At 28.0% G+C, this 19,915-nt stretch overlaps 1 protein-coding gene across 2 annotated transcripts; it reads left to right on the forward strand.

The window, feature by feature from the left end:
* The first annotated feature begins 242 nt into the window (after positions 1-242).
* Positions 243-19,453, forward strand: LOC135924791 (uncharacterized). 2 transcript variants are annotated; one of them, XM_065459897.1, is made up of 5 exons: positions 243-383; positions 2,329-2,451; positions 18,956-19,036; positions 19,110-19,282; positions 19,359-19,453. In XM_065459897.1, exons 1-5 carry the CDS (start codon positions 329-331, stop codon positions 19,395-19,397), a joined length of 471 nt encoding a protein of 156 aa, XP_065315969.1. In that variant the 5' UTR covers positions 243-328; the 3' UTR covers positions 19,398-19,453. The 2 variants fall into 2 exon arrangements, 1 of the variants encoding a protein (XP_065315969.1); XR_010571408.1 differs by lacking the exons at positions 243-383; positions 2,329-2,451 and adding an exon at positions 11,056-11,140.
* The last annotated feature ends 462 nt before the right edge of the window (positions 19,454-19,915 follow it).

The raw sequence follows: 19,915 nt of genomic DNA on the forward strand, positions 1-19,915 counted from the left end.
CAATGCAGAATTTCTATAGGGAAACATATTTAGTAAAATCGGATATAAAGAAAATTGATTATAATCAAGAACAAAAACCTATCCCCTTTCGTTTTCACTCTGATATGAGTGTGGATTATATTTTACTAAGAAAAATAAAAACTTTCCTCTCATTATTTATGGATTTTACCAGAGATATGAATATCATGTTATCTTTAGTTTTACAAATTATAAATTTTTATTTTTATTACTTATTTCCTTATTAGTGTTTGTTTTATATTATTTTATTTTGATCATTTATTTAATATATCCATTTATTTGAAAGGATTTAAATGAATACTATATATAAATGTTAAATATTCGATATATTATGCTGATTCATCTCTATGTTTTACCATCGTGTGGTAAGATTTAATGATATTTTCAAGATAATTTTTAAACAATTATTATCATCTATAAGTTCTATAAAGAGATGCAATAGCGTATCTAGGATTTTATTTTGGAAAAGTCAAATATTTTATAAAAATAGGAGTTAAATTACTTATATTAAGTATTCAGTATATTCATAATTTTGGAAAACAGATTTTAAATAAATCTCATTTTGATTAAAATTATTTTAGAAAATAAAATTATATATAATAAAAAAGGCATTAAAAAATAAAATTCTTGCAAATAATTTATTTTGTTCTTTCTCATTGTTCTTTTAAATTTATTCAAAGTTTTATGATATAGATAAATTCGGGGTGAAGGTCAAAAGGCCAGTTAACCCCCCCCCCCCCACCCCCCTCCTAAATATACCAATGAAGAGACAAGGATATTTCATTCACAATAATGCTATCATAGTTTTTATAATTATAATAAAATGATCATATAAGTTTAATTAAGTAAGGAATTCAGTCAATTTACAACAAACTCGACCCAAAACGCCCCGAAAATGGTATTATAAAAATAGAGGACTAGGTCTAAAGGCAGACCGATTAAAAAAAAATTAAATTAAATGAATTAGTTGGAAAATGTAAAGAAATCATATAATGGACGGTTTAATATTCATTCACTGCTCATATTTTCAATTTTAATTTGAAACAGTTTTCAAAATACAGCTAAATTATTAAAAATAGCAAATCTTTAAATTCTGGCCGAAAAATGATCAAAAATGGGCCTAAAATTTAGACATATGCAGGTTTCTGATTTAAATATTTTAAATATATTTCATGTAAAAATATATTTATAATTTTCATAGCAATTCCTAAAATTTAAAAACAAAAAAGAAGGTAGGCTTATAAAGCTGCACATTATCGTTGACCTTATAATAAATATGAGCTTGTTGCGAAATATTAAATTTTATTTATATATATTTTAACTATAATTGTACATATGATTATTTTCAACAATATTTAATAAAATTGACATTGTTTTCAAATATATAACGTGTCGATATGATATATTTTTAAATAATTTAGCAAACAAAGCACAAAGCATAGTGTTGATCAATGTTGTTAAAGGTTACATTTGAAAAAGTAACTAGTTATAGTTACAAGTTACATCTATGATATTTTTTAAAGATAACTTTTGACTAGTTACAATAGTATATTTCAAAAGTAACTACATTGTAATTTATAAATTATTTATAAATATAATCTTTATATTATATAAATAAATGCCAAAATTTTAAATGAAATAAAATGTAAATAAATATTGCATTGAAAAAAAATACTTATTTTGTACCAAAAAAAAATTTTTTTTTATAAAAATTTGAGCTTAATAAATTTTTATTTAACTTTTTTGCATCTAAAAAACGTGCTCATCAAAAATAAGCTCCCCTAAAATAAGCAAAATATCTACGGGAGCGCTGGATGTAAATGAGACATTTATATAATAAATGGAAAATATAAGTTTGGCATATCATCATAGAGATAGTAAATAGGATACATATAAATATTTTATAGTGTTAATAAATAACTTCATTCAAGTCGATTTAATACACTCCTCTAAAGTTAAAGCCTATAAAACGCCTCAACCTTGTAGAAAATATTTGATCGAGCCCAAAGATTTTCGCTCCTTGCTTTTGGCCCACAACTAGAGACTCAGCCAAAATATCAATCTTAAAACAAAGATAGCATTATCCGGTGATTAAAAAAGTACAAAACGGTGTCTAAAAAAATTGATTGATAGAAAAAAAATATATATAGTATATTTAAATTATAACGCAATGAAAAAAGATAAAATTAATTATTTTAAAAATCCAATTTTTTTTCTCTTTCAAAATTTTCGATCAGTCAGCTTTAGCTCTATTTAAAATTTAATATTTATATTTTATAAATATTATTACTTTGGGAAAAAAATATATAGAATCGTTAATGGTCTATAGACAAAATGAGTCTCTTTGCAAGTTTAAGCATAAAGATTACTTTGTTGACTCCGGTTCTGGGGATTATGAAGACATTAAACAAGAGTCGTATTCTTTATCCATAAGTTTGATTTAATTCCTATAATTTTATAATATAATCTAGAGTCAGTACTTAGGTTAAGGTTAGAAAAGTATGATTTTAAATTCTAAAGATATAGATCGCGGAAATTATTTATTTTTCGCTATAAAAGTGGTTTGTCAGAACTATTTTTTAAAAATGTGAATGGTGAATATTGAACCTCCCTTCAATTCCCAACTGAGAAAATGATTTTTGTCTTATAATTTATAATTACACAGGGGCGTCACTAGCCTTTACAATCTCAGGGGGCTCAAAAATTATTTTTAAAATTACCTTTTTTTTAGCAAATCTAAAACTACCTTTTTTTTAGCTAACATAATCTTTCTTTTAGTGGTATAAAAAAATCAAAATTTTGAGGGCGCTCTTCAAATTTTTTAGGAGACTCGAGCCCCTGCGACACCCTCCTCTAGTGACGCTAATGATTCCACATTGAATTTTAAATTTCGATATAAAATAATAGCATATTATTTAGTAATGCATTTTTTCACTAGGTTATTTTAAAAAATTAGTGAATAATTATCTTATCCAATCAAGGTCATAAATAAGTAAAAATTAACCTATCTATTAAATATATAATATAAATAAAAAGTAGATTACATTTTTATATAATAATTTTTATTTAGACACTAAAATAATTTTTATTATAATATAACTATAACTGATAAAGTAATATTTGGCGCCATATTGCTAAAATTTTGCGCTATCCTCAGCGCTTTATCGGATATTTTATTTCCTAATAGTCACTTGCCTCTTTCTCATTTCAATTCATTCGTATCTTGGTTATATTTCATCCAATATGTAAATATTGGTTTTATTTTTACATCTTGGGTTAAAAATATGAGATAGATCTTTAAAGAAAATCTTTCCTTAGATGAATTTTTCTCTAACAAATTATTAAATATAATTCAATAAAAAAATAATACATCTTAATCGGTTTTTTAACACTGTGATGTTTTAATAGAAATTGAATATAATAATCAACTATAAATTTTATCTTTGCACTGATTGATTTATCTTTTTCCCCAAACCTTGGCCCTATAAAATTTTATCAGAATTCACTCTTAAATCCTCAATTTCGGGGTAACTTATTTTAATTTCATTTTTGCACGGATTATCGATTCGCCTTTTTTTTCTGTTCCTACCTTCTCATTAGACGCGCCACATATTACTTGATATAAGTAACTGTTATAAATCCGAACTTAACTCAGGGTGTTTAATCAGTATTGGGAGAGCAATTAAGAATCCAAGGTTTGTTTAATCTTTCCTTGAGTACCTTTTCTTTATTAACTCTTTCCTTTTTTATTAATTTTATTTTCAAAATGTCATCCGATTGTATGTGTGTGAAAAAACAATTTTTCTTAGCTATTTATATAGCCATAAAACATTATATGTATTTACATATTAAAATAATAATTTTTGGAAGAAATAAATACATAAAATAAAATCCATCATTTAAATTAATCTTGTTACATAAACTATAAAAAAAAATGTAAAATTTGTTTTGCATAAAATAAAATCCATCATTTAAATTAATCTTGTTACATAAACTATAAAAAAAAAAGTAAAATTTGTTTTGCATAAAATAAAATCCATCATTTAAATTATCTTTGTTCCATAAATATACTTTGCATAATCCAACATCTCCCCCCTTTAAACTTCCCTTAACTCCATCGTGTTTGCCGATGCTACCATGTTCCTCCCTGGTTCATTCGAATTACTATTCGTTGTCAACTCTATACTTGGGCAAAACCTAAGTTTGTGTTCACCCCCGCACGCCCAGCATTCCACTCTCCTTCTTGTGCTATACGGCGCTATTCTGCGACCCCCTCTCGTTGGCGTTTCTTGTAGCCAATCTCCGTATCTTTGTTTCGCTTCGTTCCTAGCGGCTTCTACCCATTTGTTGGATTCTTCTGAACCGTCAACCTCTCTTATCTCTATCTTCATTACCTTGTTACCCACTCTAACATAGGAGGCCATCTAAATAAAATACTTTATACACATATATATATATATTCTTCGACTCTTATTTCTCTATACTAGGTTAGAATTTCTTCTCTAACTCTTTATAAAATATAACTCTCCTAATTAAGTCTAACATCCCTTTTATTTCCTACAACGTATGATTCTCCTACTATGTCTATCATCACGTTATTCCTTTCCAAATTATGATTCTCCTACTATGTCTATCATCAATTTATTCCTTTCTAATTCTTCGTATATTTCTCATTTCCTCTAAGGCCTTAAGCTTCTACACCTTACTTGCTTCAGGTGCCTTGTAAAGGTTCCTTTTTGTCCTTCAATCTTTACTTCTACCTTTTTCTTTCCTATATTTTTGCTTATTACACCCTTCCCCCATTTAATAGGCCCATCAAACAACAATACCCACAACAAACTTCCTACTGGAAATCTTTCACTCTCTGCTTGTTCTCTCCTTATCACTTTTTCCTTTAAAAAATCTAATTCTGATCTCGTCTTTCTTCCTAAAAATATTTCAGCTGGTGACTTTCCTTTTGCTGTTTCCGTACTGTTGTATGCTAACAATGATAACCACCATTGACCTTCTCCATATTTTGCCTTTTTCAACCAATTCTTTACTAACGCTACCATTCGTTCAGCTTGTCCATTGCTTCTTGGGTAATAAGGTGGTGATAATAAATGTCTAATATTCCACCTATCACAAAATTTATCAAATGCTCTACCTTTAAACGCTGGACCTCCATCTGATACTATCGTCTTCATCAAACCATATTTGCCTACAAAATCCTTTATCTTGTCTAAAGCTACTCTTGTTGATAAACCTGAAACTTGCTGACAATCTATCCATTTTGAACCTGCATCTACCATGATAAAAAATCTTTTCTTCTCATATTCTAAAAAATCTACATGTATTCTTTCGCATGGAATGTCTGTCTTTGGCCATTTATCTTCCTTATTCTTTGCTGGAACATTAGCCCACATGTAACAGATTTCACAGCTCCTTGCTAACTCTTCTATTTCCTTATTCATCTTAGGCCACCACATATATTCTCTTGCTTTATTTTTCATTCTTTCTATGCCTTGATGACCTGAATGTATTACATTTAAGGTTTCTTTTCTTAATTTATTCGGTATCACTAATCTATATCCTCTCAATAAACAATTGTCTTCTATATTTAATTCACTCTTAACTTTTTTAAACGCTTTATCTTCATTTTTCCATTCTATATCTCCTTTTAAACAAGCTTTAATTCTTATTAATTCTTCATCTTTTTGGGATATCTTATCTACTATATCAAATGTTATAGGTTTTTCTCTTGTATCTATTCTCACCGCTCTTATAATATTACAATTTACATTTTCTTCTTCTTCTATATATTCTAAACTATTGATTACTGGTTCTTTGTCTTCAATGTCTTTATTAAACAATCTTGATAAAATGTCCGGTGAGCAATTTTGTTTACCTTCTCTGAATTTTATTTCAAAATCGAAATTACCAACTAAAATTAGCCATTTTTGCAACCTGGGTGAAATCATAAGTTCCTTATTCTCTTTTTTAAATAAATCTACCAACGACTTATGGTCCGTATACAATAAAAACCTTTTTCCTATCAGATATTCCTTACATTTCGTAAGCCCGAATTTCACTGCTAAAGCCTCTCTTTCTATCGTTGAGTGATTTTTCTCAGTGCTATTAAATCGTCTCGATAAAAATAAAACAGGTTTCTCCACATTATCTATCATCTGCAACAACACTCCTCCTATACCTTCATTAGAAGCATCTACTGCTAAAATAATATTTAATTTCTCATTAAAACAACTTAAAATAGGCTTCTCTACCATCTTTATTTTCAACTTTGCGAAACTTTTCTCCTGTGCTTCTCCCCATTCAAACTTTTTATTTTTCTTTAATAAATCATACAACGGTGTAGCAATTTCTGCAAAATTTTGAACAAACCGATGATAATAATTTGTTGCTCCTAAAAACGCCTGTACCTCCGTTTTATTATTCGGGGCTCGCATATTCATGATCTTATCTATATTCTTTACAATTGGCGTAATCTCATTTCCCTTTATAACATATCCTAAATACTTTATTTCCTTTACTCCAAACACGCTCTTCTTCAAATTAGCTTTTAAACCATTTTCTAATATAATATCTAACACTTTAACTAATCTCGAATTGTGTTCTTCTTCTGTTTTACCAGATATCAAAACATCATCTAAATAATACATTATTCCTTTTATTCCTTGAAATAACGCCGTCATCGTTCTTTGAAATATTGGCGCTGATATTTTCAAACCAAAAGGTAATCGGCAGAATGCAAACAAACCTCTATGAGTTGTAATCGTTAGTATCTTACTTGTCTTTTCACTCACCTTAATTTGCAAATAAGCATTCGAAAAATCAATCTTTGAAAACAGGGTGTCTCCTCTTAAATTCGCTAGCAGTTGTTCTATTCTAGGTAGTGGATACTTTTCATTTATTACGCACTTATTAACTGTTACTCTATAGTCTATACACAATCTTAAACTGTTATCTGGTTTTCTTATGGGCACTAAAGGTGTTGCCCATTCACTATGCACTATTGGTTTTATTATTCCGTCTTTTAACCATTTATCTAATTCTTTATCTATCTCTTCTATCCAGGAAAACGGTAATCTTCTTATGCCGCAAAACTTAGGCCTATAATTTTCTTCTAATCGTATATCTACTTCAAAATTTTTCAGAGTACCTAATTCTTCTTTAAAGACTTCATTATACCTATTCAAAATAATCTTTATTTCTTTGTCAACAATATCTTCAACAACATTCTGATCTACCATATTATTAATTTCTTGTTTAATTTCGACTGAATTTACCTCTATTGTCTTTGTATCTCTTGTTTTCTTATTTTCTTCTAAGTTGCTTCTATATTTAATCAAAAATTCTGGTGTTCGATTTCTAAGTTTATCGAGAACTAATTCTTGTTTATCCTCTATAATAGGTAACTTAAATCTATCGAAATCTATCATTTCACTATTTTCATCATTACTTACAGGGATAGTATCGAAAAATTTCCACCAATTATAAACTGGACCTAACGTTCTTATATCATACCATCCTAAAATCGGTTCAATCTTCAACGTCGTTATCCACAAATTTATACTTTTATTAACTCTTGGTAACCTTACCCTATAATACCCTAAAATTTTCACCGTGCTACCATCCAATTGTTTGGCTCTTATCTTTTTTGTAACAAATTCTTTCTCTGGCCAAAATCTCATAAAATCCTTTATACTTATTAAACTAATTTCTGCTTCTGTATCTAATAAAAAACAAATTTCTGCTTCCTCCATGTTTATCTTTACTCTAGGGCATCTATTTTTCATTAAAAAATTGTCTAATTCCATCTTTAGTACGTCTACCCTAGTTGCCTTTTTAATTCTATATATTTCAAAATCTCTACTTTTTATCTTTATATCACTTCTATTAATATCGCTTGAATTATAATTATCAACGTTAAAGCACTTTTTATCATCGCAAAATTTCTCGTTCTTATTACCATAATTATTCTTACTTGCACTAGCATTATCAACATTATCCAAATTATCATTATTAAAATTAAAATACTTATTTTTACTACAATTATTAACATTAACAAAATTATTATCATGATCTAATATATCATTACAATTAAAATGCTTAATTTTACCTGAACTAAAATTAGAAAAACTATTATTACCAAATTTATTATTAAAATTAAAATATTTATTCTTATTTTCTAATAAATTATCAACATTAGAAAAATTATTATCATTACAAAATTTATCATTAACATTAAAATATTTATTCTTACCTGAATTAAAATTATCATCCTTAGAAAAATTATTATCATTACAAAATTTATCATTAAAATTAAAATATTTCTCTCTTAGTCATTTATTGCAATTTTCTTGTGTGTGTCCTTCTTGGGCACAATTATTGCACCTTACAATTGAATTGTTTACTCTGCAACTTATAGCCACATGGCCATTCTTGCCACACCTCGCGCATCTTAGATTCTTCGTTATCTCACACTGGCGCGACATGTGGCCCGGCTGACCACAACTATAGCAAATTATTTGTCTGTAATTATCCGTTCGTATGAAGTTGTTTATATTTCTTTTCTTATCTTCCTCTCTTAATATATTCTTAATATTTTCTAACTCTTTAATCTCTATCTTAACGTAAGTCGTATTTCTTCCTATAATTAAACCTAACGTGAAACTTAAAATTAGCACCAAAAATATAATTATACTTATATTTTCAAGTATTAAACTTAATAAATTTATTTGCGTAATATACATTAAAGTGTACTCAATAACCACTTGATTAAAATAATTTTAAATAATTTAAAAAAATTGTATAAATATAAAATTACTACTATAATAAATAAAAGTAATAATAATTTACATAACATAAAATAGATTTGTTTTTACCTTTGAATTCCTACGTGAATATCTAACAAGCCCTGATTTACTTCGGTCCAAATTGTTATAAATCCGAACTTAACTCAGGGTGTTTAATCAGTATTGGGAGAGCAATTAAGAATCCAAGGTTTGTTAAATCTTTCCTTGAGTACCTTTTCTTTATTAACTCTTTCCTTTTTTATTAATTTTATTTTCAAAATGTCATCCGATTGTATGTGTGTGAAAAAACAATTTTTCTTAGCTATTTATATAGCCATAAAACATTATATGTATTTACATATTAAAATAATAATTTTTGGAAGAAATAAATACATAAAATAAAATCCATCATTTAAATTAATCTTGTTACATAAACTATAAAAAAAAATGTAAAATTTGTTTTGCATAAAATAAAATCCATCATTTAAATTAATCTTGTTACATAAACTATAAAAAAAAAAGTAAAATTTGTTTTGCATAAAATAAAATCCATCATTTAAATTATCTTTGTTCCATAAATATACTTTGCATAATCCAACAGTAACTTATTATAATTTCATCTTCACATGTATCACTTTATAAAATTATATATAACAATTTATATTTAAATCTTCGATCTCTGATATAGGTAACTTATTATAATTATAATCACGGATTATTGATTCAGTCCCCCCAACCCCAAGAATTAATATTACGAAGAGGCTTATATATTTTACTTTTTTTAATTGTCCCATATACCCATATTTCTTGTTCCCTACCTTCTCATTAGACGCATCACATATTATATAGGTAACTTATTATAATTTCGTCTTCGCATATTGATACACTTAATTCCCCTAACCTCTCGAACGAATACTAAGAAAAGAACAGATTTATTCATTTCGCTCTTATTGCCCCATAAACCTATATTCTCCGTTCCCCACCTTTATATTATCCCGCTCTTAAAAAAAATAAACAATAATTTATCAATTTTGAAATTCGTCAAAATTGGTTGCTCTCAACTTCTCCATATCCGCGACTAACTATTTTCTTCCTAAGTACAGTATTTCCAAATTGACAGTTTAATTGGTATTCACTCTTCCCCCTACCCTTCTTCCATAAGTACAACAATATGTCCGAGAACTGTTTAATTGATATCTACTCCGCTCACCCTAACTTCACAACTTGTCCATAGCCCAAAACTGATAGATATTCGTTAAAATAACCTCTATATATTATTATTATTTTTTAAAAAATTTTTAAAATTTACCAACCGCCTTAATTCCTTTTATTTTCTTGTTTTTAATAATACTTTTTATACTTCATGCATATTTTTTTTCCCCAACATTGGTCTTATTTTACATTTTTTTAAAAAAGATAACATGTTTTATGGTTTTGTTTATCTTATTCCTCACCCCTTAGCTATATTTTATCTCTTCCTATAATTTTGATTTTTCCCCCTTTATTCCATTACCCTTGTTAATGTCTTTTTGCCCCCCCCCCTCCAAAGCTTTATCATGGTAAACGCTTTGCCATGTGTGTTTAAATGATTTCACTTATAAATGGAACTTTAGGAAGCATTGTTTATCCACATGCTTTAACTCTGGAAAATTCTTCTCCCTTCTCTTACCCCAGTCCTGATGGTAGTTCTCCAAGCTCTGTTGATTTATTTCTTATTATATAGGCCCCCAGTTCCTTCTAGAATTTCTATAGCAGCTTGGGAATCGATTTCAAAGTTCCTCACATCTTATAAATAATTGAATTCATATTTCTCCTCAACACCCTTATGGTCAGATATGATTGGTGTTTTTTTCAAGTTCTAGTCAAACCCAAAATAAAATAAATAATTTATCAGCCTCAATTAAAGTAAAGGTGTTTAATTTTGATAATGCCATTATGTGAATTTACTCCTCCCTAGAGAACTGCACGGGCTGTCCGTAGCCCGACCCGACCCGACCCGACCCGAGGCTCGGGTCGGGTTCGGACATCAAAAAAAAATTTCTCGGGTTCGGGTTGGGTTGTAAAAGCTGTCCGACCAGAAAACCCGACCCGACCCGACCCGAAAATATATATAATATTATTAATATCTTAAATAGTTAGTATAATTTATAATATTAATTATAAAATCATATTATTTAATATTTATCACATTTTAGGATTAAAATGTCAATCATATTAACATGTCATGTCATTATTAATTATTATTTTATAAACCTAACAACCGGATACCAAACTATTTTATTACTAAATTGTGTTTCTCGTAAATTACAAGATAAGACATATTTTATGTAAGTTTTATTTATTATTTATCTAGCCTATACATTGTCTTTTTTAACATTTGTTTTAACCCTTCACTACAAAGGTAGAAAAAACTCCCTTAACTACAAAGGTGGGGTCTATTTTACCCCAAATTTTGATTAGATATATCTCAAAACATATTAAAAATTGAGATCTAAAATTTTGAGTATATATTTAAAAAATATTGGAGATAATAAATACAAAATCTTAGATTAATATTTACTTCCAAAAAAAAGTTAGACAAATTTTCCTAAAATTACTGAAATAAAATTTTCTTTTTCAGTACTTCCTTTAATTATTTTATTATCACTAAATAAAATTCAAAAAATTCAAATTTTATTAAATCAATGTTGAATAATGATAATTACATAAATTTTATAAAAAAATATCATATATCAAAAAAAATATTAATCATCAAATATGTAAAATTTTGAGATAATTTCTGGTTTTAACAATTCACCAGTTGTTACATCAATTTTATTATCACAATGTAGTGTTGAAAGCAACACTACATTCTTATACCTTTTTGGTATATATGAAACTATAGTAGTATTTTCTTTGATCCAAATAAACTTGAATATATATCTCTTTTTTTATTAAAAAATAATGCAGGTAACTGCTTTTTATTTTTTTTAATAGTCCCTACTATTGTTAGGGAATGTGAAGATATTAAATAATTAGCTAATTCATAGATAGTAAACCAATTGTCCATTGTAATATTTCTATTACTTTTTGAAATTGGTTGAATTAGTCTTTCAACTACATCAAATGGCTTGTTTGACAATTTATATGGCCCTTCTGGCTGATTTTGCCAGTAAGAATCAACTAGAGCATATATTTTCAGACCATATTTTGATGGTTTATTTGGCATATATTGCCTAAATGGACATTTTCCTTTGAATGCAGGAAGCATTTCATCAATAGTAACATATTGTCTAACAGAATAGTATTATTGCAATTATCATTAAAAATATCAAAAATTTCTCTAATATGTGTGGCTTTATCAAGTGCTTTCCTTGTATTTCTTGTATTCATATCATCAAATCTAAACACTTTCAATAGAAATTGGAATCTATTTATATTCATAGTATATCTAAATATATCAACACCAAATCCATCCTTATTCCATAAATCTCTTATATTTTGATGACTGGATTTATAAACTCCGGAATGTATCATTACATTTTAGATTAGTTAATCGCCTCGCATAAATGATGCTTATTATATAATCGTTATAATTTTTAAATTCGCTTGTATATTAATCGTTTTATAATATTTTTTACAAATTTAATAAAATGCAACTTAATATATATCTTGAATAGATTATGGCCGTCAAATAAACTTTTATTTAAGGTGGCTGAACTGAATAAATACACATAAATTTTTTTTTGGTTATTATAATATTAAAACTTAAATTGCAAAATTTTATTCGGGTCGGGCTCGGGTTGGATTAAAAAATGTGTGCTCGGGCTCGGGTCGGGCTCGGACAAAAAAAAATTTTAAATTCGGGCTCGGGTCGGGCTCGGGTTGCGAAAAAATTACTTTGCAGTTCTCTACTCCTCCCTCTTTAAACCATAAATTCCGCAGAAAATTGATTTCTGAAAAATTAGACCATGGAGATATTAGTGGTGCTGCCCGAATATTGACTTCTGATGATATTATTTCTTCTATCAACCCTACTATTTTTCAACAACTTCTCAAAAAACATCCATTGGCGTCCCCTTCCAACATTCACCCGCATGGCTTTTCTCCTATTTCCTTTTACCTGTGATAAAGTTCTTTAGTGATTTTTAAAAAAGGGAAGACAGGTGGTTTAGACGGGTTTAGACCAGGTGTTTTTGTTTATTTAGTTCAATGCCTTGATATACTCCATATTCTTTTTGGTGCACGTCTTGTTTCATTAACCAAATTTGATGGTATTAGACTTATAGCCATAGGTCATTTTTTCATCGATTAATCACCAAGGTTATAGTAAATATGATCCGTAATAAAACCAGTTTCCTTCCATTTCCCTCTTAGTTAGGTATTGGAGTTAGAGGGGGGTACGAAGTAGCCTCACATGTAATGCGTATTTTTATAAACACTGAAGCGGATAAGATTTTCTACAAGTTAAACTTCAGAAATCCCTTCAACAGCATTCATAGGAGCTCATTTTTATCCTCTTTCTTACAACATTTCTTCAAATATTAGAATTTCCTGGCTATCGAGTACATTGAAATTGAAGCTTCGAAAATTGGCCATTATTTAAATAGAAAAAGCGTGTTATCCTCCCCCAACAATAAGGATATTATACCTCCCCCAGACTTTAAAATCATTCCGCACAAGAAACTCTGTTTTTTAGGTTCTCCAATCAGCTTTTCAATTTCCTTTGTTAAAGCTTTTTTGACAATTTGATTCAATCTCCTTTTAATTCTCTAAAGAATCTTCCTCATCTTCCCACGCTTCAATATTTTTTCCTCACCAAAGAATTATTTTTCTTACCAAAATTCTTACACATCTTTAAATCTTCTACGGCTTTCCAATATAATTCACTCCTTAAGTCCTTCGAATTAAAATTTAAATATTTCATCAAATCCCTTTTAGTCCTAAAGTTTTCTTATTTTTATTGGTTATTTGCCTCTTTGCCGGTATACCAGGGAGAACTTGGATTTTTACAACCCCCCCCCCCCCCTCCTCATTTAATGGCAAATGCTTGTTTTCTTTCTTCATGGATATCTGACTCTAATTCTCCGTTTATTGAGTTGAACGATCCACTTTTAGCTTATGCCAAACAATCTTGCCTTACTTTAGTTCTCCAAGGGTCCAATCATCCCGTTTCAACCATTTAAAGAACTTCATAGTTCCAATGTTTCAATGTGTATTTGAAAAACTTTTGTGTTTCGATCTAACTAACCTTCAACTACTCAAAAACGCAAAAAAATTCTAACGGCCATAGCTAGACGCGATCCTGAGTTGGAAAGGAAATGTTACTCACAAAGGATGAGTTTCAAATTATCAATGGTAATAGGCTAGGTTGTCTTATCCCGTCTGTTGACATTTATGCTGCCTACAATAATCAAGTTAAACCATTTTCTAGGCATTGTTTCTTTTGCCTTAAGGTCATCAGCCGTCTTTGCGATATGACAATCTAAATAGGTTGATCAACAAATCTTTCATTTCTGCCGATTTCTCCTATAGTTTGGAGCTGTTAGGTTTTTTAAATGATGATAGTAAGCGTCCCAATGGCATGTTTTTAACATCTTGGATCAGCGGCAAAGACTTGTTTGGGATGTGTCATGTGCTACCTCATTTCCCGCCAGTAGAAACTCTGACCTCTTGAACTCCAAGAAATTAAAAAATGCAAAAATATAGGCATTTATATAACTCTAATCTTCAGTGTTTTGTGGAACCCCGGTCCCCAATCCCTAAAATTTTTAAATCAATTGGGATAATAAATTTAAATAAGAACGGGGGTTGAAAACGAGTCCATTTCCCTCAAACAAATCAATTTAAAATCTAAAGAATTACAAGTGTTTGAAACACTCCATTACCCTCTTAGTTCCTTTAACACACGGAATTGATATTTTTATTTTTTGTTTACATTTAAAACGTATGTTTTATTAATTATAGTTATATTATAATCAAAATTTTATAAAACTAGATAAAATATACACTTTGTTCAAAATAGAGAATATAATTTCTAAATAGAAAATAATCTCTCGAAAGATGCATGCAATGACCTAGGGTAAAAGTTGCCCCTCCTGTCATGTTTTTTAAATATTGATATTTCGATGAAACCCCTCCATAAAAATATTTATTTTTATTTTTAAATATTAAAAAAATAATAATTCGTCGTATAAAAACAATACACCTTCGCGCAGGGGCATACGCAGCGGGAAGAAGCAAGGAGACAACCCCCCCCCCCCAAGCTAAAAAATGCAGATGCCGGATAAATTTAAAAAAATATTATTGTTTATATTCAGTTGTATATTTTATAATATTTATTCCATTCTCTTTCTTTTTAAGTATATATTTAATTACATTTATTTATCACATTCGTTTACTAAGTTATTTTATCAATTAATTTCGATTTCAAGTTTTTCTTGGCGTAATATTTATTTATTATTTTCAAATTTCTAGTCAAATAATAATTATGGACATAAGAAATTTTTTTAAACATATTGTTGATGAAAAATCCTAGTCATCTTACAAAAAAGTAAAAATAATTTTATTACATTTTATAATTAGCCTAGACATAAGCTCCTTAAAAATGTATAAAAGATACCTATGATAAATATTATATTTAATAATATATTTTATTTATATTTCACTCCTCAAATTTCAATATCCACAAACTTTATGTGCTAATTGAAAGTTAAAATTTTAAAACAGCAATTTTACTAGGTTATGGCTAGAATTCTCAATATGAGACAATGGAGCTTATCGCAAGAATGAGTCCTGTTAGGTAAGTCAACATGTACAAAGATGCTGGAGAAATTTTTGGCAATCATCAAAAAACAAATTATCACAAACGCTGGGAACCTATTATTTCTTCAAATAAATTGTGTGGATATGATATCTATTTTATCACATATTGACAAAGATAGGATTAAAATAGCAAAAGAAAATAGATGTAAGATCAAGCTAACTATTGAGGCCATACTATATTGTGGATTGCAGGAACTTGAATTACGTGGCCATTTGGATTCAGGAAGCTTGAATTTCAATAATAATGATAATGAAGGTAATTTTCGTGGTCTTTTAAAATTTAAAACATTAGGGGGATTCTGTAAACAGAATTATTTCTGAAAATCTTTGTCCAACAAGGAGAAAGACATTGCAAAAAGCTTGTCCAACGAGATAGAGTCTTCGCCATCAAGCAGTAACAGCTTTTATAGATTTAGAAGAGTCCATTATTAATGCTTACTGAAATATCACAATTGCCCGAAGGAGATATTCAGAAGCAAGCAAATCATTGGATTCAATACTTATACTTTTTTTTTCTCATTAGAATGTATATTATACAACTATTTTATGTATTTTCAAAAATATAACATTGACTTGATTGAGACGATGAGAATAGCGGAGAGCATTTTATCAGAAATCAGGGAAATTAGGGCTAATGTTGTTGAAGAATTTCATTATTTATATGTTATTTTTGAGTCAAAAGCAGAGTTATACGAGTTTAACATTTGTCTCCCTCGACTTGAGCGAGGCAGGCTCATAGTCCTAACATTAATATAGGGTCAGTAGAAGAGTATTATAAAATAAATGTCTTTATCCCTCTCTTAGATACATTTATAACCCAAATAAATGAACGGGTTTTAATTCATCAGGCAGCACTTAACAGTCTGCCTCTGCAGATATTACTTCTACAAACGTCTTTTCAACCTTTTTCAGATGGTAATAGAAAATAAATAAAATATTTATCAGATTTTTTTCATGAAGATGTTAAAGTATCTTATGATGCCTTATTAGCTGAATGCCAAATATTGTATAAAAGATTAACTATGGTTGATATAGTCCCAAAAAATGTATGGATGCTTTGCATAATTTTAAACATCTTTAATATTTTCCCAATGTATTAAAATTATTAATATTAGTAACTTTTCACATTAGTACTGAACATTTACTTCTTTAAGAAGAATAAAAACATACCTAAGGAGTACAAATGATAATATTTTGAATATTCATAGGCAATTGATGCCAAGCACGGATGAGATAATTGAAAAATTAACCCAATCCCAATGAAGATTGGATTTTACATTATAAATTTATAATATGCTTCTTAATAATATTTTTTGTGCGATTTATTTTTTAATTATATTTTTTCATGAATACTTTTTAAGTTATTGCATACAAAATACAATTATTCCTAAGAAACTTCTGTAATAATTTATATTTCTAACATTTAAATTTTTATACTTTATATATAAATTTTAAAAGCTCAAAAAATTTAAATTTCTATTTTGGGTCATTTATTTATAATGATTTATATGCTGGTTATATCCACTTAATATTTTATAATTCACATTTATTTTGTAGTTTTTATATGCCGCCGGTTATATTCGTTTAATATTTTTTTAACTCACATTTATTTTACAGTTTTCTATATGCCGGTTTATATATTTATTTTTTATGATTCACATTAATTTATAATTCGGTATTAGAAATAGTTACTAGTCCTAAAAAAATGTATGCTTGAAATAACAATGATTTTATTCTTAAAATATTTAATCCCCCCCCCCCCCCCCCCACATCAAATTCCTGCGTACGCGCCTGCTTTCGCGTATTATCATTACTGAAAAAAAAATTGATTCCAAATTAGTGTTCATACATAAAATACAATTATTTTAAAAAATAATAAAAAATAAAAATTTGAGAATGTTTAAAAATATAAGTTCGTATAAATTTTTTGATCTTTGTTTCTATGAGAGAGATTGACTTAGGGAATGATTTGTTAAGAAACTCAAGTCCCGTATCAATCATCAGGGAAGTGAATAGAGTGCGGTCATTAGATTGCAAGCTGTATAAAAAAGTTTCAACTGCTATTACTGGCCCATCCCAATCCTTCTGTCTACGGACTGTGGGAAGATGAATTCTGAAATTTATCAAAAATAATAATTAATAAAGGTTTTAATTATCCAATAACTATCTTATATAAAATATTAAACCTTATTCTATCTAAAATCATTCTTTATTTGAACAAAAAGCATGTTTAAACTACCATAAAATTAAAATTTAAAGATATTGAGGATCTGGAACTACTTTTCAGAGGTTCATATGAGCTTTTTTGTGTTATTTTTAAAACTTATTTTTGCTCAATAAAATTTGAATATGGTAAGAAATAATATTAGAAAAAAGAAACAACTAATAAAGTAGAGATCATTAATAAATTTAATGAAAATCCGTCCTTACTAGCCGTTACGGAGAAAACAAACTTAGGTTAGAAACAGCAAAAATATATAAATCAAGATTAACGAAACAACAATATTTAAAATTGTGATCAAGACAAATTTTCAAGAAAGTGAGAGAAAATATATTAAATTTAATAAATGCAGCAAAATGTTTATGGAATTTGCTTTTTTTGGCATGTATCCTATCGTTTTAATCTATTCTTTATTTATTTAAATTGTCAATAATTTCCCTAATATATAATTATTTTCCATTATGCCTCATTTATATAATAAAGTGGTAGAGAAATAATATATATATCATTTTTATATTAAAAAATAATTAATATTAGCAGCTTAAAAGAGCATTTGGAAAGCTTATCCTTCCCCGGGTGTAGCTCATCCATTCCCAAATATTTTTTTCAGTAAAATTAATATCGTTAATGAGTATATATTTTTTTAAATATTATTTTTATGCATGGCAAGTGGAATAAAAATATTATTTATTCAATATTATCAAGTAGTTTTAATTTTATTGACATTTGCTTTTTAGGGTTCGCATGATCCCTGATCTCCCCTACTTAGGGAATAGTATAGGTTTACCTCAATAATAATCGCTTAATCCTTGCAATTGTTTTCCTTTTCACCGTAACTTACTTTTTCTTAAAAAGATAAAAATAACCACGGGTAAGAAATTTATAAAACATAAATGCCAAATCATAACTTTCCATAGGCTGGCCCCGATCGAATACCTAAAAATTAGCTAAATATCCTCCGACTCCCTTCCTAGATAAAACTTGGCAATTTCTATACCACTGGGTGAATAAGTAATAACCTAAGGATCATGATTGGAAGAATTTATTTATCTAATATTTATAATCTAACGTTTTAATTCTTTAAGTCTTAAATTAATATACGTATTTTATTTAACAGTGGGTGATATGACTTTTGATATTGAGCCTGGAAAATGCCGTATTGAAATATTGATTAGGATTTTCCCAAATACCATTTTAGGTATTAACGATTAATTGATTTCTTATTACCAGTAAAAAAAATTCCCTGTTTTGCAAAAAATAATTTTCTCTAGATATCTGGATTGATGGTGACAATTTTAGGGCTAAATTAACGAGCACATCATTTTTTCCCGAAACGCGTTTTTGGCCGTCTTGGATCAGTATTAGTAAAAGTGCAACATCTACAAAACCTTTTGCCACATATGTTGTTCTCATCAAAGACCCCAAAAACATAATAATATTTAAGGTTTTATTATTTAAAATGTCCTAATACTTTTTTCTAAGTTATAAAATCTATAATTTTTTATTTATACCATTTTTAGTGCATCAAATTGCTCACTCTGGAAGTCAAATATCTATAAATATCATATTTGTTTTATCGAGATTCAATTATTTATGTTATTATGCTAAATTTTGATTAAACAATTGCAATTTTTTTAAATATTTATTATACCTTTATCAAAATTGTATGTGAATAAAGATAGCAAATATTATTTTGAATATTATTTAAAATTAAAAAATATTTTGTGATTTATAAGGTATTATGCAAACAAAAAATAAAACCATTATTATGTTGACTCATAATGTTAGAATAGGTTATTTTATAACTTTATTCTAGGAGGAGATATCAGAGACCTGAAGACCCGATCTGGAAATGGTATTATTTTAAAAATCCGATGGCGTAAAATATAATAATTTGTGCCGGGCCGATATAAATTTTTCTAAAACTTTTATTAATGGAAGATCATATAAATGGAAAGAATATTTATTTAATGCTCATATTTTCAAATCCTTTTGAAAAAATTTGCAAAATACAAGCAATATTAATAAAAACAACAAAATTTTAAAAATTCCGGGCCGTGCCGTAAAATGGCCAAAA

Source organism: Gordionus sp. m RMFG-2023, chromosome 2 (genome assembly GCF_954871325.1).
Source record: "Gordionus sp. m RMFG-2023 chromosome 2, tfGorSpeb1-WG-v2, whole genome shotgun sequence".
In the NCBI taxonomy this organism is placed as follows: Eukaryota; Metazoa; Nematomorpha; class Gordioida; order Chordodea; family Parachordodidae; genus Gordionus; species Gordionus sp. m RMFG-2023.